Genomic DNA, 27,522 nt, shown 5'->3' with positions numbered 1-27,522 from the left:
CTGGCTCAGCTGTTGCGTCAGCAGGCGATTCGTAACGTAGCGATAGAACCCGCTCACTATATTTATCTATGTATATTTGTGATAATCGTGCTCCTGCTGGCGCTGCCGCTGACACAGCTTCGCTCGCCAGCGCTGCCGTCGATCCTCGTAGTGCTCTACTCGTGTTGTTGGCTGTACAAGAGCAGTCGCGACAGCATTCTCTCAGTGAACAGCGCTGCCGTCGATCCTCGTAGTGCTCTACTCGTGTTGTTGGCTGTACAAGAGCAGTCGCGACAGCATTCTCTCAGTGAACAGCGCTCAGTCAGAAGAACTAATCGGCGTACGCCAAACACACAACCGATGGCAGGTCGCGTACATAGCTAGCGAACGGCACAAGAACTGAACGGTAGGCAGACGAGCCCGCCAGTGTCAGAGACAATAACAACAACGATGACGACCACGACAGAGAGGCTTAGGGCCAGCAGTGTCAACAGCAAACAAACATGCAAGGAACAACACCACACGAAGACTGTCTCATAGTAAAGATTTCATAAGCCATTTTTCTCCCCCGACCCACCCATACATCTCTCTCCATATCTGGAATGAGTATGTTATTGAAGTGACAGCGGCTTGGGCAGTGTCTTCAACGGCAGAAGCGTCAAAGGTGATGAAGACAAGGAGGACGATGCTGATGTTGACCCTTCACTTGCCTACAGAAAATAAGGCCGCGGCTATAGGGACTCCACCAGCGACGACGACAAAAATAACAGCGCCCTTTTCCACTTGCTTTAATTATGGTGGCAGTAACTGGCGCGCAGCCACAATAATTAAACCAGCAAAGATCAGAGCACAAAAAATGGGGCGAAGTGGAGGAGGCCAAGAGAGATCTAACGATAGTCAGTAGGCGAAACGGATCGAGTTGCTGCTCTGTAATAAGCACACGGCAAACACCGAAGAGCAGACGGTCCGGGACGACATTAGCCACGGAATCTATGTCATTTCGTACTAGGTGATTATATGTACACGCATGCACACACAGAGGACACACTCACCACCTCGAGGAGCGGCAGCTGTGTCGAGCGTAGCAGTGGTTAGTTATCTCGTCGTTGTTTTCGTTAGCGACGAGTTATCTGATGACAACGTCGCAATTTGTTTGGGTAAACATGTGAGCAGCAAATGATGTGTACCTCTTTTGTGGCGCAAATCCTGTATAAAATAACACATTTAGTATCGAAGCATAGTGCGAGAGATCATTTAAGAAAACAGTACTCGTTAGATAAAGAACAGCTTGGCGGGGCGCGGTTCGCGCAAGCTTGTTTGTACATACACATGATTTATTCCGTTAAAGCAACTGTTGTCTGCTTATTAAATGATGGTACAATAGACATGCCTAGTAAATATTTTATTGTATAAGTATGGATTTCGCAAATGACACCGGTCCAAAACTGGGATAGAGCAGCGGTCGCCACTGATTCGGCTCAGTTGGGATGTTGAAGGACTGGTAAACCTAGCTGCCTCAGTGGTAGCATTCGATCAACCATGTAATTGAATGATGATGCGCCTACGAAAAGGCAGGACGAGGGCTTTTAGCTGATGATAGGCCGGCGGGCCGGACGGTGCTCACATGCATCTGAAATCTAGCTTATTGGCCAGAAAATCGCATTGGCAAAAAGGGACGAAAAAACGATTGAATAGGTTGACTGAGGCTAACAACGCGCTCTGAACGGCTATGACGACAAAGAGAACACAGAGATAAGTAAGGTTATAGAACAAACCCAGTTTACCCAACAGAAGTAATTCATATCGTTCTTTCCCTCGACGATATAATCTAGATACATTATACAACATATTGACCTGTACGATCTTGCGATTGTTGTTTTTCTCCTATTCTCATTGTTGTTATTCAAGTAGTTATATTGCTGTCGATGCGGCCTCCGTCCCTTCAATCTACGGTTCTTGAAGCAACTTCATAAATAGGAATTGTCGTCAGTACTGCATTCCTAATTATGCGAACGTATATACATAATGTTTTATGGTCAAACATATAATACGCAGTTTTACTTTAAAAAAAAATCTTTTTTTAAGAAATATTCAGTCGTTTTCGCGTTAATTACCCCTATAGGTTGTGCACGCTGAAGCAATATTATCTCTCCTAGATCATAACACAGTACTCCGCGGTATTCGCGTCAACGGCCGCCTCTATATTGACATGATTCTGGTACATTCATATTTTCCTGAAGTCAGTTTGTACGTAAAGAGCGAGTCGAATATACAGTACACTGTTTACTTAAAGGTTTACTTAAACGCAATGACCACACAGATTTCCGCCTTTGGAAACCGTTTCTGTCTACGTTGCTAGCGGCGTTTTCTTGTGTAGGGTCTTCGCCTATCCTCCACTTGTACAGCGATAGAAAAAATTGTCGAATAATAGTTCTACGCTCGCTGCCGTCGCAGTTGCCGTTACGTCATAGTGCCATGAATGAACAGCCGATCGCCCGGCCTACGGCGGGACCGCTAAAGACCTCTCGCTCGCAGTTGACAGCAGGTATTCGGCATGAGAGAGGAGGGTAACCGGAGCACTTCTAGACAGGTGCTCCTTGCAAACGAATGAAAAGAAAAACGAGGCAGAGCGCTTGGGCTACCGTTCCCGTTCATTACTGGAAACGTTGCTCTGATTCGGTCGCTACACTGGATTCTATTTATTAGTTGATGTAGCTGTGTTTAAAGAATAAACGCCGTCTGTTTTTTTGAGATAGTCTGAATCCAGTCTTGGTCGCTCCATGGCTGAGTACTCGCAGGGGCTTGCCAACTTTGGGTAGAATCGATATAATACAAGAGCATAAAGTAGCCACAACAGTTCGGTGCGGGGTATAAAAGAGTGTCTTCTAAAATGGTGTTGCACCTACTGCTGCTGTCTAAGGCGTTTTAGCAGTAGGAGTACTCATAGTAGATGTAGCCCAGTGATGTTACTGCTTCTCCATAAAAGTGTGATTTCTGATACCGACGGGTAGCAGTAGAACGACGGGAGGGTTATTGCAAGCTTGACCATCATCGTTAATGTCTGGACGATACGCCAACAACGGGTAGACATTGAGACAGCGTGTCCTTTACACGCAGAAGAGGGACCTTGTCTGTCCCGGTTGGATTGTTGTGCTTGTTAGAGGAACGTAATTGTAATCGTGTGCTTGCCGTAGTGCGTGATAAGGATTTGTAGTTCGGTTTTAGCCCTGCTTAATGGTCATCCCTTTACATTTCGTTTGTTGTTCATGTATATGCATCGGTGACGGTTAAAGGCCAGAGAATAAAGGCCTTTTTCTCTGGTGCTTGCTTGGTCGCTCAGCGGGCCGCTCATCTGACAGCACGGTTTACGTGCCACTGAAACAGGATCATATTCAAAGTAAACGGAAACATCGGTGGCGGCAAAAGATGGCTTATATGAGACACAAGGAAGAAGTTGTTGTTGTCGGCGGCCTGGAGTCTGACAGCGCGAATAATGCACCGGGTAACGGGACTGGCCCGGTCGGAAGTCCGATGAGTGCTTCCGGTTCCATCGAGAGCCTCAGCAGTCTCGCGCAAAGCGTTCTTCGGATAAGGAGTTCGGATCGAACGCCCCTACTCAAGACAACGAAACTTTGCAGGTCAGTTGAAGTAGACATACGATTAGATCAAACAGACTAGAATCGTAATATAACAGTTAATATGTGAAAAACTATATGAAAGAAGTAAAGTAGCATCATAGAAAAGAAAAAATGCGTCACATTTACAATCGCAGACATAAGTACGTATAACGCAGCTCGCTTTTCAGATCTGTAAGTGATAAACGCACCGATCAGGCGGAAATGTGAAAATTCTCATAGAAATAACCATCCGTTAGGGTAGCCTCTGGCAATGATGTTGTTATCGACCAAAAAAATATTTCATTGCGGTATTTTACGAGTTAGCCAGTTGAAAATATATGATAGGAGAGTTCAAGCTGCGAATCAGACGTTCGATGTAAAGCATAACGGAACAGAAACACGTTATCAAACCTGTTTGCTTGCGAAAGAATATGGCGACGCTCTCTTATCTAATGTCCTTTTTTTTCGACACCTTTCGTTTGTTATATGTCTCACATCTGTTATAAACATTTGTGTCACTAATAAAATCATTAGGTGTGTTTATTCATATATTCTGACGTGCGTCTCCATAAATCGCCTGCACTAAATGTCGGTTCCATTTCTCCTGTATCACCGACGTTAAGGTATATGGCACATACAAATGAGAAATACTATTTACAATACAAATTTTTTAACTAATTATATCAAATATTAGTTGAGAATATTCATACGTATGTATCGATAGAACTTTGAAGATGTCGCCTTCAACAGTTCTTTCATTCGGAATTTTCTACCAGAATCCAGTTCTGATTTGATTTAGTCACATGCTCCCAGAGACCGGTTGAAGCACTTATGTCAAGCAAGTTCACGCATTAAAGTGCGCGATCTCTAAAAATAATATTGAGCTCTTCGTTTTGCAAAGGTGTCAAGACTATTCGCTCGGAGTTGACTGTTGGTGTTATTATTTTATTTTATTATTTGTATTTTATATTATTTAAATATTTTATTCAAGTATCATTATTAAACAAGTATATTCCACTAGGCGATTTCTCTAAAAAGAGCCTTAAATCTTAAAAAAAAATCTTAAAAAGAGAAAGCTTAAAAAACTCCGACTTCGGTTACAGGATCTACAAAAACTTACAATAAAAAAAAGCCTTCCACATGTCAACATTAACAACAGGCAATTTAAATTTATTTGTAGAAATTTGAAGAATAAAGAACAACCATATTAATATGTAGAATTGACTTATATAACTATGCAAATCAACAAACAGCCAAATAAAATTAACTTCCGAACCTTAAACTTTTCCGAATAGCAAATGTAGCAAATTCGCGACATGAATATGTATTTCCCATGCTTCGCCCACCTTTTATTTGCAATAGCTATGTCTACTTCCTCAATCTAATGAGTATCTTAATAGCAAAGACGGTCATTATATGTTGACTAATCGACTTTTTACGCATGGTAATGATCTGTGCCGTTTGTTGGTGATAGGAGGTGTTTCTCTCAGTGTCTTGCTACACTACTGCGCCCCTAAACGCTTTGCGATGTGCCTTAGCTGAGCTACTTGCGTATTTAAACACATGAAATTCAGTCGACCAAATGATGTCGTCGGAATTGGCCAACTGCAAGGGACAAATAAGCCGCAAACGTTGGATAGACTTCACCACAACTTATCTGTAGAACGTATAATGGAAACGGTGAATAACAAAACACGAAATTTACTGACCGCCGGCGAACCTCTCTTTCGTAAACTTTATAAATACGAAGCCCATTAGCGGTAGGCACACCAATGCATTCCAGGGTACCTGGCTGACTGCTTTGCAACAGATTAATGACTCATCACTAAATAAACTCTATGATGGAAGGATGGTGTGCAGACTTATGCTTTTTTTCTACTCCACTTCCGAACTTTGTGAATTTGGCGAATACTTTCAAATATTTCTTTATTATGTGTATTAGTGTATCATTTGTGTATTGTAAATTCGCTATCTTATCGTAGTGTTCATACGAATTGTACGGCCTCAGAGCACTTGCATCATGGCTCTGTTCGAAGAGTAAACACAAACAACAGTTCAATCCCGTATGCATCCACATATACACCCACAGAAGTATCGCAATTGTTGTCAACAGGTGGTTTCCATGACAATCGCATGCTTTATCCGTAATTGCTTCTCAGTAGTCCGCATCCTCCTTATCGAACGCCGTTACATTACTGAGTAGCATTTTTGGCTCATAGCCTTTACGGTACTTCAATGAGATGAATATTCAATTTTTGTCTACCGATATCATTGTTGCACTACATCTGCTTAGATTAGAACTAAGATCGGAAACACTACAGCGGATATGTTAGTCGCATGCTGCTGTACGTTGAGCGACTATCTATTTTCGCATTCGTTACGTTGAGTACTTGTTGTAAAAAAAAAACAGCCACTGAATGGCGCTAGTTGCAGCTCTTTTGTTACAATCGTCGCTAACGACAATCGTTGTCTTCCTGCCTTTGACCGATCTGCCTTTATATTACCTCTAGTGGATTAACCTGAAAATGAACTATTTTCTTTTGTTTTTATTCTTGCGGGGTAAAAATATCTGCTAACAACCTACCTACCTATCTAGCATCGTTGCACTGCATTGCGTTGCGTTTGCACTAAAGTTTGCCACTGTTTTGACCAAAGGTCCCATTTTCGATGTTCTTGTATTGTGCTTCTGGAAAGGAAGAAGACCCCACGCTCTTTTCATTATTGAACCCAAACAGACAGCAACGGTAGCCGCTCTGGCAACAGTAGTGGTAGTTCTAGCTGTTGCAGAAGTGATAGCCTAAGACGATACCGAATGGATGGCGGCAGTAGTTACCGTTGCACCGACATCATCAGCAGGCAACGTCAGCTGCGAAGACGATGCACACTCGAAGCCGTACGCTGGTCAATGCTGCTACTCAAACACCGTAGTACAGATGGTAGAGTAACGCCAGGATTGCAATGATCAGCGCTACTTGCGGTAGGGGCCATTCCTGGCGGCGATGCGGGAACGACAACTCATGACGACATAGGAAAGACAAACCGAGCAGCCAGGATGAGATGAACGAACAAGTGCTCAGATCAAGTGGTCACGTGGTGGAGACCAAGCACCCCAGAACATTCACTAACTAGTTAATGAAACACACAGGCAGTGACACGACAGGCCGCAACTGAAGCAAACTAATGAAATCAAGCAAAAATCGGGAGTGAGGATAGAAATACAGACAGATTGAAGACGAGTTGAAAAACAAGACGCTAAGGACCATATAAATACTAAATAAAAAGATGTCAAAGATAAATTTCCGAACCCACAAACAGGTAAAAGTAGTAAAAAGAAAAACGTACTTTAGGTGGAGATGGCAAAAAAGGTATTCGAATTCGTAATTCAACGGATTGAGTTAGTACCAAGGTGGACAAATCTTAAAAAAGTTGTAATATACGGCCAGTATGCGAGGCCTGTTTTTTGGTAAACTGTGCTTTCGTTCGAGCATCTGCATCTTACCAAATACTGCTGCCGACTGCTGTCTAAACTAACAGCTGTTTACTATTTACAATACATATTGTAGATTATAATATATTGTAAAAGTTGTACAATATATGTTACAAACAAGAAACAGCTGCTAGTTCAGACGCGGTTAATGTATGAAACCCCCAGCCACTAGTTAAATTGTCAACTCCCAGCCAACGATTTAGTACTTCATAGTGGTGGTGATGAAGCTCGGACCCGACGAAGCCTGTGAGTGTGACAGATCTGGAGACCGGTCATGCCCACACTGGGATGAGAATGCTTTAGTCACGGATTAGATCACCGCGAGACAAGCTAATTAGGGACAGGATTGGTATAAAACGCAAGCCCCAGGGTCAACCGTTAATAGTGGTAGCCGCGTTAAACGGTCGTGCATGTAGTCGCCGGCGCAGACGCACGGAGGCCACGCAAATGCTACGTAGAAGCAGCATGGCTGATATCAATGACATAGTTTTCAGAATGTAAACAAACGTTTGATAGTTCGGACGCGATATTTTGTGATTCTCTGACCAACGGTCTTATCCCTTATATATACGGCACCTGAATTGAGATAATCTGGGCGAGTTGTTCGTTGTAGTGGTCATGCGTTCATCCGCTACTCTCGGTACTATTATATAACAGAAGTGATTGCGAGCAATATTTATAATATCAGTGCGTCGTTCTCGTCGTTTTCGTAATTTGTGTGGAAGTCAGCTCTATTACCCACTTTCTACGTGCCGGGCGATTTTTCACTGTGCACCGCCGCCATCCAAAAATGTATTTAACGATTCTTCTATTTCGATCATAGCATTATCAAAGAAATTCGAAATGATACGAAGACCTCAGGTACACGTCGCATGTCATAAAGGCCACCTAGATGCTCTCAAAGTATCACAGAAGCAAAATTTGATCGGTTTGTTGCTCGATTCCCTCAAAAATAAAGCAGGAGGTCGTTTCCAATTCTTCTCTGACGAGAATTTTTATTTCGATGCAAAAATGAACCGCAGAAATGGTCGCTGGTTTGCTCACGATGCAGTGCATGGGCTTTTAGTGGGTAGGAGCAAGATTTTCGTCCAAATTTCATGTTATACGTGCGGTGTCCATTGTAGTGTGATGCCGCTCTACTTTTTCCAGGAAGATATACGCATCGCTGGAGAAGCTGACCTGCACGTTCTACGAACCGTTGTGTGTTTATCGATGACTGAAGTGTCCAAAGGACCATAAGACTTCCAACAAGATGGCCCATCGGCCCATACAAGTTCGACTATTGAAGGATGGGTCGCCTGAGAATTGCGGTGCATAGCGGTTGTCTTAAACAATGACTTTTCTAACACGTTTAGCTGTTCTTTTAGCGCTATTAGAAACTGTCGTTTTCGACCTTTGACGACAATGACTGTTTATTAGTTCTATTAAACAGACATCAAATTTCGGTATCACTCGTGTAACCTCCGTAGACTTAACAATATAGTGCAGTAGTATTATAGTCATTTACAGTTTAATGAGAGTACAGTTTAATGATTTAGTTATGTTCGAAAGGCTTTATACCTTCATTATAGGTAGGTATACGATTTGGTTTATATCTGAAAAACTTGAGGCGATAAACACTTTGTCGATCGTTATCCAGGTCGTCAGTTTTTGGCATAGATTCACTGAATAGCTGAATATAGGGCCAGCGGTTTAAAGTTATTATAATTACCGAACATGTTACGAGATGTAACATCTCATGTTTGGTGATTGGACCAAAAATGCGCATAACGGCCTTTGAAGCACGGCGTTCAGTCAAACTGTATCATAGGATCAGTCATATTTGCAATTATTTGCAAAAAAAATACATACGCTTGTCAAAATATTAAATAATAGTATCCGTTTTACGCAGTACACATAACTAATCATAGTGAAAAAAAAAAAAGACCTTTTGTAAGTAATTGTCGCATGCACTCAGCGTCCACTATTGATGCTTCCCACCCAGCTGGTACGACAGCGCAGTTCCAGTTATAATGCGCCTCTTTCAATTGAATTTAGTCTTAAATAATGCATATTGATGACGCCGGCTTGTAATACATGATTCGCTGTACGTTAATATTACTGTTAATAATAACGATGAGCATGATGCTTTAAGGATACAGCCGCGCTCTTTTAAGCATATCCTGCTTCTTGTGTTGCTACTGGGGATGTTGGAACTCTTTAGCCGGTCACGACTGTTAAATAGCATTATCACGCGTTGTGCTCATTAAATCAGGATGATATAAAAATAACAAAAACAAACAGTAATCATATAATAATGATAACCGCGACACTAATGACCTTCAGCTTTTTCCCTTAGTCCTCATCAGGAGCTCTAATTCGAATGGAAGTTAGCTTTAAGAGACTGAAGTGGTCCACGTACACTGTATAAAGCTGTGCTGCCGCAATCGTTGTGCATTAGATTCCTAAGTACAACTCTAGCAATAGTTCGAGATTGTAAAAGAACAATAGGCCGTTGCCTGCGGCGATTGTCGACGAACTCGGAAAATGAATGTGATGGTCGACTTAACCCAGACAGAAACAGTTCCGAATGTACAACAATTGCTTACGACTAACGGACCGTTGGTTGCCTTCGAGTGTTGAGACTGAATCTGTCCTACCTCGAGAAAGTTGAATACACGTATAACACGAGTTCGAATTCGTACAAATGTGCTCAGCTTTCAGATATTCGTAGCAGATAAGACTATACCGCCACAAATACAGGATAAGAAGGCAAGCTTTGTGCTCAGATTACATGTAAATGTAAGAATCCACGCGACGATGACAAAAAAAAATTGCAGTAACAGGGTGTAGAATGGATGATTAAGCTAAATTTTTAATAACATTTGCTTAAAATTTATTGCAGGTGAGCGTTTAGGTACATGTAGACAAAGACAAATAATGTTTTGCTTACTTCATTGTCCACCTATAGGACCGATAGGACTATAAAATATTTGCGTTAATATATTGCGGTAATAATAAGAGAGTGAACTTAATAATATGCAAGTGCATAGAATGTTTTTTGACTATGTTCAAGTAACTTGCAATCATTAGACAACAGCTACCGGTAGGCTTGAGTTTAACATGATCCGGTTTCCTTAATAAAGAATTTCTGCTCAACTGAAGTACCATTTGAGGCTTCTTCTAAACTTTAGCTAGTATCTTCCGATTATTATTATTTAGGTACGATTTGGATACAACATTTTAAACGCCCACATTATTTCTATCGATAAAAAGACATCCATACCGTGTTCTCAAATGCATATCATCCTGCAGAAATAACTAATCACGTATAAAGCACAGCGAAGCTATAGAAACTAACGGTTAATTGTGTCAGAATAGCAGTCACAATGATTCGTGTTTTGGTTTGTCTATATTTGATGCGTTATTGCGAATGAAATCATACGATCAGGCATCTCAATTATCCATGACGTTACTGAAAGACACCAACGAGATTTTATCTAGGCGCCAGCATATAACGTAGTATCACTCTATGTTTCCTTCACTAAGGGCGCGAGTGGCGTCCAGTATCAGGTAATTAAAGACCTATTGCATCCAGTGTCCCCCAAAAGGGCCATTGTGTAGTTAGTCTGGGACGGCGGAGCTCTTGATGGAACTGGGAAGCTGCTGCGCCAATAGGCAAGATTAGGTTCTTAAGAGTCCGATAAGCTATGCCTACTTTTTCCACGAAGCTATCGTTGGCACAAGCACCTAGCATGCAAATACAGCCATGAAACAATCAGCGTTTACAGGTAGCAAGTCGGACAACAAAGGCTGCAACGAAGATGTGGCTGCCGTACTTATTTGATGGATAATCGTTGATGGAGCACAATAGATGAGATCCTAGACAGCGACCCGTTCGAAAGGGAGAAGCTAGTGTTCGGTGTTAACACCTATTTGTGTCTAGTAATGATGATGAATTTAGTTGTCATGTGCTAGACCCGTTTAAGCAGGAAGCACACAGGGAACCCAAAATCAGAAGATCGGCGACCCGCGGTAAAAATTGATTGACGTGGTCATCAGCGATAGTGATTCACAGCATTGATTTACGAGCTAATTGCTGAGTCCGTGAATAATGGTTGTTACTGCTTTTGCTGCTCAAATTATACCGATATCGCAATGGGTGCATTCTACAACCTTTTGGCTTGCAGTGCCTTAGGGTGTTATTATCCATACAGGTGACAGGTGGATAGACAGCAGAGAAAGCAATGGCTTGCAACTCGGGCCCGTCTTCCTTGCCCGGCACCGACTATATGTTCGCATACGATCTAATTGCAATCTAGTATATGTTTAGCTGCTCGGTTGTGATCTGTGTGTATCAGGATCTGCGATTTGTGTATCGGTGTAGCTAGTAATTGTGTTGGCTTCACATGCAGTAGGTTTCTATCAATGGTCATAAAAGTCGAGTATTCTTGTATTGTTCTTATATTAGTCATTTAGAACCCTAATTGTTTGCTACTTACACTGTTGTCAGAAGCGTCTTGTTATCGATAGAGCTGTGGCATTCATTATCGAGCCACAATTGGAGCGCCATCTGATGTTCAACTGTCTCGAAGAACTTCTCAGTGGTGTGCTTCGAGCCATCAGTTGTCGTATACTATTATCTTAGCTTTTAGATTATTAGCCGTATCAATGTGCAACGATTTTTCTAATTTGTAATAAACATTACTAGTAGTCGCTCCGATTCGGTACCTTGTGAGAGGACAGGTTAAGCCAGATATAACCTACCCCAATAGATATAACTTACCGTAAACTTTTTAATTATAGGAAACTTGATTAGTTGGTTGATACCACCCTTCTACCTGACGTCGCGGGACAGCTTTGTCCGAAGTAAATCATCGAGTCAAAGCAATTTTATACTGTTTGTGACCGCAGCGTAAAAGAGCCGAGCTTAGCGACAATACTACGATCGTTGCGGTAACGAAACCATAGACGCACAGAAATATATTGCAATGTGATGTGGCGGCCATTTGGTATCAGCATTTACTCTGACCGTTAAAGGTCCCATGAGTTAATGAGGAGAACGACTTGCGAACTGCTTATCCACTTACATCGGCGACCACTCGGTTTCAAGTTAATCTTTTTGTCTGTTCCGCCTCACGTAGCAGTGGCCTCAACTAACGGCAAGCGTCTGTTGGGCTGGTGACAGTTGTCGTGCATCGTACTTCGTGCTTCTATAAGGGCAACAATCCAGAGATCAGAGGCTTGTTGCTGTTTAGACAGGATAGCCAATAAGGCGCGGATTGGGTTCATTTGCAGACTAACTATTGTTGTTAAATCGACTGCGTATTTTGCTAAACGACATAGACGGGGTCCACTGACCCGCCCGGAAAGTTCAGAGACTCCTGGTCATACATAAAATGAGGCTCGCATCGTTCCCTAAGAAAACTAAATGACTTGGTTAATCAAATTCATTGATGTCTAGGTTGCTTATGTTACCAAGATAATGTAGATATTTTTAGTAAAGAGTTGTCCTGAACACGGTGCTGGACTCGACTGTGAATTAGCTGCCGATCTTGAGACGAATGATCCTAGATTTCTGCGCCAACGTTACAATCTAAAACCGACCTCATGTATTATAACCGTATGATCGAGGACTGCGATGTGCCGGTAACAGACTTTCTACCAAGGTAAGAGTTGCACTTACTTAAATACGTTTTATACAACAGAACGTATTACGTAAATTATGTGAAGTGAAATGGAACCTATTATGTACTCAAATTACTGTCGCCTGAATTGACCATACGCGAGTTTGCTACACATTCTATATCAAAGCTTATTACTATGGATCGTTTTCGAGTAGGCCTGGTGAGTTTGTATTTGTAACGTCAACAACACTGACAGGACATCACTCACTCACTCACTGGTGGAAACTCTCATTGTAATGATCCCAAGGCCGAAGTGTAGTATATGACTTTTCTGCCATGGATTATTGTTTACGATAGTTTATTATTCAAGGTGGGTACGCCAATGGAGATGCTACTGAGAACAGACTTGTGATGTCTCAGTAACAGACATAATTGTGAATACACTCAAAAGACAGGTAGGGGTACATTCAGCGGCAACTTATATGAATAATTGACACCAGTTCAATAATAAAATGTAAAACCACATCCATATTCATAATTCAGAAATACGTTTCGAAATAAGTTGTTAATTTAAATAAAGCCCGATTTTGAACAAAGCCAGTCCGAAAACTTATGTCTGAAATAGTTTTTTGGCGGACACCCAATCGTATTACAGGCAGATACTCTCTGGAATAGCTATCAGTTTCGTCTGTTTAAGCAGCGGCTAAATGTAATAATGGTGCATCCAAAACGCGAATTGGGGTATGCTTTTGTCTTTATACCTTAGCATTTCCTATCGGCGAAGATTTTTACTTGATTCATTTGTGAATCAAGACTAAATCTGATAAAAGAAGTGTTGAGAAATCGTTTCGAACGGGTTCCGATAGAGTTACCACCGTAGTTTAATCAGTTGCGCTGCTTAGAATCAAGAACACCACTTTACAAGGACCAGTGTCACTGAATAGTAACCTGGTCTATTTATTTTACCATAACTATATCTCTCCTTCGCGTACGCCTTTCGTCGTGAATAAAGACGATATCGGTACGTATCGATACGAGTCTGCAAACAAAGACTGCTGGATCTAAGCAATGATTGGGGCAAGCCGATAGTCTTGGATAGATTAAACGCGTATCCAGTGTGATTTATTGCACCCCTCAGCAAATGCGCGTATCCTATAGATGCGAATCTGACAAAATTTACCAATTATATAGAGAGGCACGCGCATCTAAGTTGAATATTTTTTGTCGTACGAACCAATTAGAGGTGTACGGGGATAGGGAGTTCCAGTATCCGAATCAACCGGCAAATTATGACTGTCCTGCGCAGTCGCTCAGAACTTGTTGCTTTAAGGATACGACTCTTACGGCCTGGCAGTTAAAATAAAGAGTATTTTTCAACCTTACTGTGTTCACAAGACAAAACGCTTAACCTTCTACAACAATTAAATGAAAATCTTTGACGACTAGCAAATATATTAAACACCTGTAGATATTGCTGTTGTTGTTGTAACATTGTTTTTTTCGCATAATAATTATGTTACGGGAGAGGAATCAAATTTGTCTAGCTCAAACGATTATTATGTAGTAATATTATATAATATGATGCTACATAACTTGTTTCGAAGGTTTGGTTAAACAGATGTTTAGCTTCTCTTCAAAATGAAACAGATATTATGATTTTACGATCGAATATGCTTTAGGCTGCAATAAGGTTCCCCATCGAAATCAGTTTTTTTCACTCCACTCGGTCTATGGGCATTAGTTATGAGTAAACTGAAGTCGGAAGCAGTGCCTGGTTAAATATTGATACTATTCAAGCCTGACAATGATCTATAGCATTGCTGATTTGTAATGACTGAAGTTTGGTTAATATTACATAGTTGACTAGAGCGGAGTGGCAGATTGGATCAATAGTGGAAATAATTCCCAAGTGATGTCGGTTTAAGTTCTTTTATTTAAGACAAGGTTGCGCACGAATATTTAATGCAGGAGGCCTTACCTAGGAGAACAAGGGTTTCCCACTAAAGGCTCTTTCCACTTGGTTTTTAGTACCCTAATAACTGGTTTTAATTAAAAGCAAATCTACTTCACCTAATCTAGTTGTGGGCACAGGATTATTTACGTAATGCTGTTCCAGTTATTAACTACGTAGCCCGCTTTTAGAATATTGCGATTAAGCCTCTCGCAAAATCGGAGGAGGAGGATTCCTTTGGCATTCTTTGATAAGCTAACTAGAATGGTATTATTGATTCTATTTTTTACACACCTGACGACGGTGGTTTAACCGAGCCGAAACAAAGTACAATAGGAAGTTTACTACGAGACAAATGGGCCGTAGGTTTCGTTGTTTTGTTGTTGTTGTTGTTTCCCCGGTTGTTGATTTCCCAAGTTTTCGCCAGCTGTTACGTGGATACGCCAATTAAGTTACTCTCTGGGCTGGATGTTAAATGTAAGAAAATCCAGCTCTTTTCTGACCGGTAATTGGAGAAGTTGGTGTTCAACGTAGTGGCATTCTTAGCTAAAATAAGTAGATACTATAATTTATTCATTTCGTTTGCTAAGTTCGGTATTAGCTCCGGATTTACAATGGCAGTGGGAACAAGTCCAGAAAATTACGTCAATCTGGATGTACGTAACTGGAATCTTGTTCAACTTTGCTTCAAGTAAACGGTAATTCTACAGGAACATCTGTTCCAACATTTTGATTCTAGCAACACATCCGATACCGATCAATCGACTTTCAAAATAGCTGTCACTTTGTCGCAAGCCCAGTGAAGTTGAAAGCGTCCACTAGTATACAGTAATGCTGTGCCTTTTGTCACAGCCGGCAAAACTAGCCTCGCTAAAACTATTAACGAGCATTGGCAGAATGGCTGGGTTTCCACCTAGAAAATTACACCCTAACCGCACCAATACGCCCGCTGTCAGGTTTGTTACTCAATCGAATATTGCTTTATAAACGAAAAAACCAGTGCTATTAAATCTATCGTCTGCTCAGACGAGCTGCCTACAGCCGAGCTAAAGGAAAACATACCTTTTTCATAATGATAGTTACTTGCAAGACAAGCTATCTGGAATAATCGTTCTGTAGACTTCAGACGCATGTACTTGGACCAGTTGTTGCAATGGGACGTTAGCATCTGTGCCTACGGTCTTTGCCATCAAAGACCGTAGGCACAGATTAGCACAGACTTAGCTGGACACGTTATTTCGTATTGTTTCAACCACTGAACTACAGATGTCATAATCATTCTATTAATCTATTGTCCTACTTAATATTAAGTATTAAATCCTATGTTAAATTAGCGGCGCACAGCTCGCTCTAGAGTCAGGAAAATCAATAGACACTTCGTTGTATTTTGCAATCGGGTCTACTGTCGTGGGCAAGGAAATTGTTACTAGATGCCGCCTAAATCGGTCAAACTAGTTTCATACGATAACGCACCATAGACACACTAATACAATATAAATATATAACAAAAATAGGTTCCTCATAAATAGTAGTTCACTTAGTGTTTTCTAGTTTGAGTTTTGCCTGATTTCTCCTAATACATCTGATTAACCATTAGAGAGTTATTATGTATTGATTGGTTTTATTAACTTCGTAAGTAATAAATCTAGTAGTTTTTCTAAGTAGCTAAATATACTACATAACGATGTGTCATGAGATCTTAATTTCTACCTATCTTTTTACAGAATATTAAAACCAGACCGAGAGAAATGGTTCTACGTTCACAAGGCTTAAATATCTATTGCAAAGTAGCGAGATTTTTTGTACCTCAAATTACGGATAGAGAAACAGTTTGTCAATATCTTTACATCGAAGCGCTAGCATTGCCTCTCGGCGTCCATTACTCAATTATACGGAATTAGCACGCTGATATTTAGCTACATCAACAATAACAGCTTGAGAGGATACATAGATAGGTGAGGAATGAAACAATGCGATAAAAATTTAAATAATAAAATTTAAATCTGTCGTGTTGATATGCTTACATACGGAACAATTTCCTAAAAAGTTTTTTGAAAACAGAGTCATGCGCATCTTACGAACGCTAAAAGCTGCTTAATTTACGTCCAGATAGATCCATTATATTATGTGAATTAGCCCGGTGTTTTGAAGGTAAATGAAACCCTACCCTTACGATACAACAAAATTCGGTTACATCCAAGTCATTTCGAGCTGTTCTCCTGCAGCAAATTACCCTCGGAAGTCTAAAAAACCGTGTTTTGAGATTGCTTGAAAAGTTTGCCGAAGGCGTTTTGCTGAACCTATATTGAGTTACCTCCCAGTAATACACATAAGGTAACCAACTTAGTAGTTGCTCAACATACCTCCTTATATTTCTTTTTCTTTTTTGAAAAGTATTTTGTTATCATCAGCCGACACTGAAATTGAACAAGCAATGGTTGGCATGCTTGTAGTTATTCATGGTTCTATCGCAACCCACTCAAAGTTGCGTAGTATTCAACCAGAGCACTTAGCCCCGGCATTACTTCACATTTTTCTTTTTGAATCCATGATGCGGAAGCGTTATCGGCAGCTAGCACTGCCTAGTGCAAAATTCGCGAGCTCATCAAACCAAGTCTCTTCCAAGAGTCGGGACTGTACTACAATTACTTTGATGATAACCTGACATCTGGAACGGATTAACGCGACTTGTCATATAGATGGGTAGAGGAACCCTGTTCCACGAGCAGGACCAGATTTATAATTCCAGTAACATGACTGCTGTTGAAATACCATAAATAGAGCGTTTTGCTGAGAGGTATAACTCTGCGCTAGTTTGTTTGATTTATTACTAAAAATCTACTTTTTACATCACATATGTATTTTATTCATAAACAACAAGGAGCATGTTGTAATGGAATTCGTTTACGGAGGTAGCTGGGTGATGAAAGTGTCTGAAATTGCCTATTCGGTCAAAATCTACTTTAATGATACTGTGTTTTACCATTTATGATAGTATCTACAGTAATCCGGTGAAAAAAATGTCCGCCTTGTAATTTTAATAATGATAATAAAAGTTGGCTAAACATGTATTGATTCTAATAGCTATATTGTTTCCATTCCAATAAACATTCACACTTCAGTACTGTGAAACTTGCAGCATTTCATGTATATTATCCGTTGAAATATGTCGCCATGTTAATGATGGAGGAGGTCATCTTGTTACACCTAACAATCGTTTGTTTTTCACCGTTTGCAGGTCTCTGTCTGGTGCCGGAGCTCAAGTCAATGGCGACTCACTTACCGCGCCATTGCCATTGGTCGAGGAACCGGCCTCTGCACGGAAGCTGAACACGTTCTCGGGGGTCTTTACACCCGTATGCCTATCGATGTTCAGTGCAATTCTATTTTTGCGAATTGGTGGGTTTCGGCCTGAGATTATTCTCTACACGAAGCGTGAGCCTTAGTAGCGTAGTTAGAATGCTGTATCCCGACGAAGGTGTTGGTCCTTAACTCTCACTTATGTTATTTATTGTCAGGAATTTACTAAACAGTGCCGGATACATGAAACTTTCCAATAGGTTAATAAACGACTGTTTTCGTATCCGCTTCTGTGCTTGCCTTTGTGTGTTTGCTCTCGGCATATTTGATATTTCAAGTTATCGCAAATTAATGCTTATTTTGATAGTTAGGTTTACTATTCATGAGCCAGCAAACGACGTCACTTTTACTTAACAATTAGCCAACTAAGGTAATTGATTTGTGCTTTTCCATACGCTGTTTGTTGTGCATTGGTACAACTAGGTTTTCTGATAGGGAATTCAGGTCTAATGGAATGCATTCTCGAGATGATAGTGGCCTACGGAGTGTTAGTGTTTACTGTTCTTTCAATCTGTGCTGTTTCCACAAACGGAGCCGTTGAGGGTGGAGGCGCATATTGTGAGTATGGTTTTTTTTTTTGATGACCTTTTAAAAAGCTAGGAAAAATTGCATACACAGCTCGATTTGCTTAACCTATCGAAGACTGTCCTCTGGTTTATATAATATGTGTGTGTGTGTGATTCCTCTTAAATAGCTCTTTGTCTATGTATTTTTTTTTATTTTATTTATATATATTATATCTACCTAATCTGTAGTATCGATCGATGAACAGCAACAGCTTTCACTGCTTCAGGTCATGCTGATAATAATAATAATAATAATTTAGAGACTTTGACGTGATATTCTTATATTCAACCTTTTTCTTCACGTGCTCATTTTTCGTTTTTGTGCAGTTATGATAAGTCGTGCACTTGGCCCGGAATTTGGAGGCTCCATTGGAACGTTGTTTTTTATCGCCAACGTGTTCTCCTCAGGCCTTTACATTTTCGGTTGCGTCGAAGGCTTGGTTAACAACTTCGGCCCATCTGGTAAGTTTGTCACCGGCTGTACTTAAATGCTCATAATAAAAACCTGTCTTCTAATTTTTTCTCGAACGGTCCGATTCTAGGTAGCGTGGCAAAGATCCTTGAAGAGGGTTATTGGTGGAATCTGTTGTACGGCACATCCGTGAACGTGCTAAATCTGCTTGTCTGTCTCGTGGGAGCGGCGTTATTCGCGAAGACGACGGTAGTCATCTTCGGCGCAGTAATGGTAGTCGCACTTTCTGTGGCCCTCTCTATGATGTTCTCGTCCGCGAAGCTAATTCCGTTCCCCGAAGAGAACCAGATAAATCAGACAATTCACTCAGGCTTGTTTACCGGCCCAAGCCTCACGACTCTGGGTAGCAACTTGTGGTCGAACTACAGTCTCGATTATTTTAGTGGCAAGAATGGTAAAAATTACACGACAACATCGTTTGCTATCGTTTTCGGTGTACTCTTCTCCGGTAAGAGATATCTGCGTGCTTTGTAATGTGAATTTAGATCAAACGAAAGCTTATTTAAGAAGATTCACAGATTTTATGTATGCATAATATAGGGTATACATTATAGTACATATACCAGTGGTGCATATTGCTTGCATACTGATAACACTAAACTAGTTGCTGCATATATATAATTATTCAGTTGAGTGGATCAGAGCGCACATTTTTAAGGATATTTTTCTAACTGTATGTTCTTCGAATTCTCGATGTTTTAGGTGTGACTGGAATTATGGCCGGTGCAAACATGTCCGGTGAGCTAAAAGATCCGGCGAGGTCGATTCCGCACGGTACACTGTCTGCTGTGTCCTTCACATTCGTTACATATATTGTTTTGATGCTGTTGACAGCCTCATCGTGCACCCACGACCTACTCGTAAACAATTATATATACATGCAGTATATAGATTTCATTCCACAACTCGTTGGACTCGGCATCTTTCTAGCAACATTTTCGGCGTCACTCAGCAACCTAATTGGAAGTTCTCGTGTGCTCGAGGCTCTCGCTAAGGACGAACTGTTTGGCATGTTACTTAGCCCGGTTGCAAAACACAACTGTAGAGGTTTGTGTATGGGGCCAAAAATGATATACCTTCTTATGTTATAAAGATGGATTCCTATTGTCTTTTTCGTGTATCAGATAAAAGTAAATACCTGGGCCAAGTGGCTGTTGCCAGTGCATCTTTACGACAAGCAAGCGTGCGAGCTTACGTTAGTATTCATCAAGAGTTTTTTTTTTTTTTAGCACAAAAACGATTCTTTATAGGCTTCCGGTTTTTGCGATGGTATTTTTTCGTCAGCTGAGAACTATAAACAAAATATCACTAATTTCTTGAACTTCCAAGGAAACATTATAATGAAAACGGTATGCCTAGGTTTATGCTAAAAACATTCAAAAAATTCCCACAGGTTTTGTAGAATATATCGAAACTGGGGGGTGCTTCGTTACCACACAAGCGTCATAATGATAACTACTCGATTCAAATACTAGGATATAAATGTAACAACTTAATAGGTGTTCGTGTCCATTAGATTTCCTCAAATCATTTAGCTTGCTTCTAAGTTGCGTCATTTATCACTGTGTCGCTTTTATTTGAGCTTCTTCATTTAGTCAGCAGCTATTTCCATCCAATGTCCTATGTCAAAGCTTAACAACAATTTTCAAGAACATACTATACATAAAAACATTTTCGTTCAAATTAAATATGGCATTTCAATATTTGTTAATAATTTTTTTCCGTTTACGTAGATAACGTTGCAAATAAAATATACACCATAGTGTTGCATTACAGCTCTACAATTTGTATCCCCTCATTTGTTAAGACCAAAGACGTTCAATTTGATTTTTGTTTTGATACTTGAGTAAAGATATTTACGTTCATTTAACATGTGCCATTTTACTCTGTGAATATGATGTGATATCATTTTCTGTGATAACAGGTAAAAACCCTTGGCTGGCTGTGCTTGTCTCATTCTCCATTGTTCAGTGCACATTGTTTATCGGGACACTCAACGAAATAGCCCAAATCACATCTGTATTCTTTCTGCTATCATATTTGTCAACAAATTTGGCTTGCCTAGCCCTCGACCTTAGTTCGGCACCGAATTTCCGTCCATCGTTCAAGTACTTTTCATGGGCAACAGCGTTCTGCGGCCTTCTAGGCTGTGGCGTAATGATGTTTGTTGTATCTTCATTATACGCAGCCATTGCTATTATCATGTGTCTTGTGCTAGTGATCGCGCTGCACATACGCTCACCGCCGGTTCGCTGGGGCTCCATCTCTCAGGCTCTTATTTTCCATCAGGTTGGTGCAGTACATATATATATATATATATATATATGTATATATATATAAATATTTTGAGTGCTTCTAAAACCTCGCGAGTATTCCATGCAGAACATTGCAGAAGTCAATTAATTAGACTGGACAGGTTAATTAAAAATGAAAGACCTTTACTGGTCAAGGAAGTTGCAAACAGAAAATACCCCTCTCCATACAGGTCTGGTAGTGCAAAAAACCTTTTAATTACTCTAGGCTCAAAAAATTTTCAGCCTCTAGCGTATTTGCCGGACTGCACAGATTGAAATTAAAATTGGTACTAAAAAATCTATTCCACGGAAGACGATTATCAAAAGTCGAGGTAGCCCGGAAATGACTCAAAGGGTCGATAATTCCGCAAGGGAATCCGCAAGCTGCCTGACAGGTTTTTCGATGATTGAGGTCTCAAGATACATTTGACTTATAATCAATAAAAAAGGCTGATTATCTATTTGTAATACGGTTATTACTATCATCTAAGTTTTCTTAGCAACTTTAGTATGAAAATATGTGACTCATCTGCCAAAATGATATCTACAGCTGGTGACAAATCCAGGAATACGCATATTCCGTATGCATTTAAGTGCTGTATCTTAAGTAAGCATTGCTAAAAACGTTCAATACATCATTTATTCCATTCTCGTTGCTTCGCGCAGGTACGTAAATATCTCCTTCTGCTTGACTCACGCAAAGATCACGTGAAATATTGGAGACCTCAGTTTCTGCTCATGTGCGCAAATCCGCGTTCGGCGCTGCCGCTAATTTTGTTTGCCAACGACCTCAAGAAGTCTGGCCTGTACGTTATTGGGCACATTAAAAAGGGCCGACCTCAAGACTACCCAATCGATCCGGTGCTCGAGGAGTATCCGCTGTGGTTAAGTCTGCTTGACAAAATTAGAGTTAAAGCGTTCGTCGAAGTCACCCTGGCGCCTACTGTCCTTGACGGTCTGCACCACCTCGTACGGATTGCCGGTCTCGGTGCAATGAAGCCGAACACAATTCTCTTCGGATTTCACGATGACTCCGTTCCCAGTGACTTCTTCAATGAACATCGATTCGAGACGCTGAACGTGCGCAATGGCAAAAGTGCGTTTTTGTCACTGCGTAGTATGGAAACGGATAGTGACCGTCTGTCAAAACTAGAATTCGTCCAAATGGTTGATGACGCAATGTACTTCATGAACAAAAATGTCGTTCTTGCCCGACACTTTCAGCAGCTGGACAAAGCCGTTATTGTTCGGTCATCTAACCCGCTACACATCGACGTCTGGCCTGTAGATTTTCTCAAGCCTAACGCATCTGTCACGACAATCGATAATAACTGGATGTATATTATGCAGTTGGCGTGTATCCTTCACATGGTGCCTGGCTGGAAGAAACATACAATAATTCGTATATTCATGTGTGTTGCCGATGCCAGCGACGACACTACCAGGCATCAACGTCATTGGCAGAGCATGCTGAACATGCTGAGGATTGATGCGCGAATTATCACCGTTCGCTACGATCATATCACAGCTAAACTTTATAACAATGCAGGCAGCGGAGGGGGACAGCAGCCAACACAGGTGAGATTTACGGTTGGTACCAATATATAGTTAGTTGACAAAAGTAAGATTTACGTTAAGAACTTTTTAATCAGTTTATATTCATCATGTGACAGTAAATCGTATATGTAATCTACAAAATGACAACGTTCGGTTGTGTTTGCCTGTTCTATCTCAGTCCCGAACACAGGCATCTGACCCGGCATCCATTAATGAGATCACAAAATTTCCATACAGTTTGAATATGACGAACATCCTGTAAGTGTTCTTACATAACGCGACCTATTCCACACCACAAAGCTAGCCTCGAATGTTTTATGAAGCACGACAGCGTTGCCATAGCATGACGGTATCACTCATATTTGCTATTTGTTGTATAATTTCAGGTCGAAAACGGTGGTGCGGATGCAAGCGACAGCTATTTGACGGAATGTAACGCGATGATGCGCGAGCAGAGTGAACGTACAGCGGTCCTTTTCGTCTATTTACCTCAACGGGGCGGACGGCACGCCTCGGACAAGGAACGACTTCGTTACCTCGAGCAGCTTACCATACTGACAAAAGAGCTGCCACCCACATTGATGGTACATGGAATCAGTCCAGTAACGTCGACAACACTTTAAAAACCACCATAGATCGCTATATGTGTATCACATTGTATTCTTCACTGAAAGAATAACAAAACCAACTAGCAATTAAGGATCTAGTGCTAGAGACGCCAGAAACAGCCAATGACCTCAAAGGTCTTCAAAAGCACCATGTCTATTCCACCTAGGATCCACCTTCGTTGGTTAGTTGTGTTTCGCACCGACTATTTAGCGTCATTATTTTAACTATTACCACCAGCACAGGCTGAAGGTCCTGCGCCAAGACAAGCTATGGGGAAGTGTTGGCAACATGCATTTCCTGTCTTGCTAGTCAAACGGCAAAGCACCATGGAGCAATCCTCAGTCTTCTGTATGCGCCTTTCTGTGCGTCGGAGTGTATATGCTGAGCTGTACAGTTTGGTCGTGTTGACCACTGTGTAAAAACGAATTGATGAAAGAGACACAATGAGATGCCGGATTATATGGATCCCATATTTCAGGCTCTCGCCTGTCACTTGAATCTATAGGGTAAACGCATAACAGTTTTTACGGAAGGGGGCTGGGGGAGTTACTGTCGGAAATTGCAAGTGTCTTGGAATTGACAATACAATAAGCGATTGGGTACGACAAGAGTTCAACCGTGGCATCATCTGCGTCAAGGTTATCCAACTGATGCAATAGGGCCAAAAGAGAGACACAGACAACAATTAATTGTAGATTTTACACCTAACACACGGTTTTATGGGCCCTGTCTTTAGGGTGGTCACCTGATGAGAACTGGCTACCGTTGAACCCTATCGAATCGATTCGCAATAAAAAACCAACCAGATTAACAATTTTTATGACTGAGATAGTTACCAAATAATAAATACTGCTACCCTTCCTGCTTTTACGATTATTGGAAATGTGTTGTTATGTTGCGAAAACATTGTGGCGTTTATCGACCCGTTATATTATCTGATGACAGATACATCGCTGTGACAAACGAACGTGTCAAATAGAGGCACCTAAACGGGTTTATTTCTGGGGTATTTGTAGCTTCACTTCATCAAAAGCACGCGGTTTCATCTGTCGTGGAACAACAAGAATAACGACTTGAACAAAGTCATATATCGCTAAATCGTTAAGGCCGGTGTGCCAGACATAACCGGTATCTCTCTGTTTGGCCATCGCTGGCACTGTTTTTCTAGACAATCAATGGCGGATGGCGTCCAGTGTTCGAATGCAAAAATGTCTGTGCATAATATCGATCATATGTGATACTATGGACTGTATGCGAACCTGTAGGTTATAGTTAGGCTCTACCGTAAATAATCCCAATGAAAGGTCGTTCAATCTATCGGACATGGCATACCGTGAGCAATGAGGGAGGTCCGGTTATCTGCTGGGAGTATCTGGTTTAAAAAGTTCGTGGGCTGTATGTAAGCTGTGCGAATTTTTCAGACAGCTATGGTAGCGTATTAATGAACATCTGATGTACATCGGTTTGAGGCTTCAAGTAACTTTCGGACGTTCTAGATCAATTTTGGGCCACTAGGGCAAACATCTTGGTAGAGCAACCGCACGAATCGTATTTACCTATTCAATAGACACCTAGAGATTACACCTAAGGTGTTTGTTTTATCCCGTTGTCAGTGTTCCCCTTGATCTAGCCATTAGGTTGCGAGGCATACGACGAAAAAACAATACGGTCAAACAATATTGCAATTCGAAGTGTATTTTAGCCTTCGATTGATTTAGTATCGTCCGTTAATCCCACCGATTAAAAACTCTTTTTTACGGAAAGTCGAAATGAATCGAAATGTGTGTGAAGAAAATGCTCCTCATTCATTTTTCTATATTTTCTCATATCATATTTGTATTGAAATATACACAGGGATAAACAAACAGTAAACTGAGTGGCTTTACTTAGATAACCCTATATACATAATTTTTTTGCCTTTTTAGGATGAATAGAAACATTAGACTAATCGCTAGAGGAATAACGATTTTCTTACGTTTTGCTGGTTGTTATTTTTAATATTTTTTTGCTTCTCCTTATTTAAACAAAAAAGTTTATTGGCGTGTCAAATGAATACGTCGCAAAAGCAAATAGATTCGTTCTATCGGAACTCGTAGCCCGAATATCTGTTTTAATGATCTGATCATTGTGCGTATGTGATATACCTATATTGAGGTAGATAGCTTGATACCGTAGTGACCTTCTTATGAAAGTAATACAAATATTGTGATTTTTTGAAGAATCATAGGATCTTAAATGATTAAGACGATTGTTGCAAAATGGGTGTAACTTTAATATGTAATAGTATCAATAATGACATTGAGATAAATACGTACCTAAATTCTGTAAAAATCCTCCCCGTACATTAACCTTGTTCCAATAATGATAAATGATATTTTTCTCTCAGTGACATTTAATAAAAACACATCCAACCTAAAAACGACGTACACGTTTCCAACCAGCCATACAAATATTACAGCCCTAGCCTTTCATAGAATTCTTGTGTCGTATGTCGCCCTTTAGTAGATTTCAAACACGGTGATCCCTAAGTGTTAAATGCTCTACCCCTCTCGCTGCATGCGACATGGGGTGCAATTGATTCAACGTTCAATCATGTTCATAATGCGTAAAGATGCAAGTGTGTTTTCTCAAGGTCCGTCAAAACCTGTGCTGTGAATGAACGTCCATTGAGAGATTTGCACAGTGCGCTGTCTTGCAATGGCTTAGGTATAGAGATCCTTGCACTTCCATCGGGTACTATACGGGTCTGAAAACTAGCGCCGTCACGCACTGACCAACGAGAAGACTAAATGATTACGAGGTATCGGTGTAAAACTTTGTTCGGCGAATGAATCACCTGTTATTGATAGTATTGGTAATACGCGTGGTCGTTACCTCGATCAGGCTGCGTTGCTAAAGAGATATTGATTTGGCATCAGCTCGACTTACCGCTCAGTTGAAGCAAACTAGCAGCATTTTTCCGCGAAAGAGACACATTGTGGCTTGTTAAAAGATAGAAATATTTGTATTGATTTTATACAAGTATCTTCAAGGACCGTCAAACTTTTTCGGTGCTGACACCAACATGCCAATAATGCAAAACGAATATCACGTCGATCGCACGTGGTAGAAGATGTAGGTACGTAGGACGTAAATCCTCGTGTGTATTTAATAACGAAAACGGTTGATACTTGTGTGTTGTCTGTGATTACGCTAATAACAACAGCTGTTACAAAATAAACAGATCATTGCTGATGACTATTTCTATTGCGATGGGTAGATGTAGACGATGATATGGCTGGGGTTCGCGTAAACGGGGTGATCGATCGCGCTGTTTCGGTGTGGATAAGACAGGCAAGGCGTGTTATACGTTTTTGAAAAGATGGTTAAAGCAGAGAAAAAGCAATTTCTGACCGATGCCTTAGCTATGTCTGGCCCCTCCTAACAACAAATATTTTGGAGTGTGCATGCCTGCCTGACTCTGCAAAAACTGCAGTAAAAGACTGCCAGGACAAGGACAAGTAGGTAAAGGTTCAGGAATTTATTTTACTATTTTTGTTAACGATATATAAAGCACAAGGAAGCAGCGGGAAGAATTCCGGGCAGGTACAAGCTATTAGGTAGGTATCTGAGATAGAACGGCGTTGGTGAAGTGTAACATACCGTAAATGAGGTAGGTTGCACCTGTTAAGAGTACAGGCAGTATATTATTACACAAATAAAATGAAAACCGAGGGAATATTATACACAATATATATAAAACAAAGAGCGGACACCTTCTGCACATCTATACGCATATGTGCGCTTGTGTACAATACCGTCACATTGATGATGTGATGATGATCATTTTTATTCGCCTGATGAGCTGAAGAACCAATAAGAATAATATTATCTGATTATTAAGAAATATAAAGAAATAACTAATGGAAATAAAGTGAATTGCCAAGTAAGAACACAAATACAAAAAAGAACTGCAAAAATGTATTACTAAACAAATAAAAGGAGAGTGCCTATACTCCGCCTGCATGTCCTCGCACATAGATAA

At 40.7% G+C, this 27,522-nt stretch overlaps 1 protein-coding gene and 2 long non-coding RNA genes across 9 annotated transcripts; 1 reads left to right on the top strand and 2 right to left on the bottom strand.

Annotated features, from left to right (window-relative positions):
• Positions 1-2,150: 2,150 nt before the first annotated feature.
• On the bottom strand, positions 2,151-10,501 carry LOC147754844 (uncharacterized). The gene is made up of 2 exons (XR_015330491.1): positions 10,349-10,501; positions 2,151-3,591 (listed from the first exon to the last, which is right to left on the bottom strand). It is a non-coding gene; the product is annotated as an uncharacterized LOC147754844 (long non-coding RNA).
• On the top strand, positions 3,406-27,522 carry LOC111252454 (solute carrier family 12 member 9). 7 transcript variants are annotated; one of them, XM_022810378.2, is made up of 10 exons: positions 10,950-11,097; positions 11,869-12,731; positions 17,879-18,039; positions 18,424-18,558; positions 18,894-19,028; positions 19,109-19,486; positions 19,741-20,085; positions 20,963-21,327; positions 21,999-22,910; positions 23,276-27,522. In XM_022810378.2, the coding sequence occupies exons 2-10, from the start codon at positions 12,673-12,675 to the stop codon at positions 23,510-23,512; spliced, it is 2,727 nt and encodes a 908-aa protein (XP_022666113.1). In that variant the 5' UTR covers positions 10,950-11,097; positions 11,869-12,672; the 3' UTR covers positions 23,513-27,522. The 7 variants fall into 7 exon arrangements, with proteins under 7 accessions (XP_022666110.2, XP_022666113.1, XP_086849479.1 ...); XM_086993353.1 differs by having other exon boundaries at positions 10,982-11,097; positions 12,207-12,731; XM_086993352.1 differs by having other exon boundaries at positions 11,025-11,356.
• Positions 13,736-15,882, bottom strand: LOC147754843 (uncharacterized). The gene is made up of 3 exons (XR_015330492.1): positions 15,703-15,882; positions 14,935-15,186; positions 13,736-13,855 (listed from the first exon to the last, which is right to left on the bottom strand). It is a non-coding gene; the product is annotated as an uncharacterized LOC147754843 (long non-coding RNA).

This window comes from Varroa destructor, unplaced genomic scaffold, assembly GCF_002443255.2.
Source record: "Varroa destructor unplaced genomic scaffold, Vdes_3.0 BEIS01000006.1, whole genome shotgun sequence".
Lineage (NCBI taxonomy): Eukaryota > Metazoa > Arthropoda > Arachnida > Mesostigmata > Varroidae > Varroa > Varroa destructor.
Note: the sequence above shows the minus strand (reverse complement) of the source record. Positions and strands in the feature narration are given on the sequence as shown.

What these genes read in the sequence shown, in the direction of transcription:
- LOC111252454 (XM_022810375.2), top strand. Translation starts at nt 3,406, where the DNA reads ATGGCTTATATGAGACACAAGGAAGAAGTTGTTGTTGTCGGCGGCCTG. An exon ending in AATTCTATTTTTGCGAATTG is followed by an intron (nt 18,040 to 18,423) that starts GTGGGTTTCGGC and finishes TGGTACAACTAG; the next exon opens with GTTTTCTGATAGGGAATTCA. An exon ending in GGGGACAGCAGCCAACACAG is followed by an intron (nt 22,911 to 23,275) that starts GTGAGATTTACG and finishes GTATAATTTCAG; the next exon opens with GTCGAAAACGGTGGTGCGGA.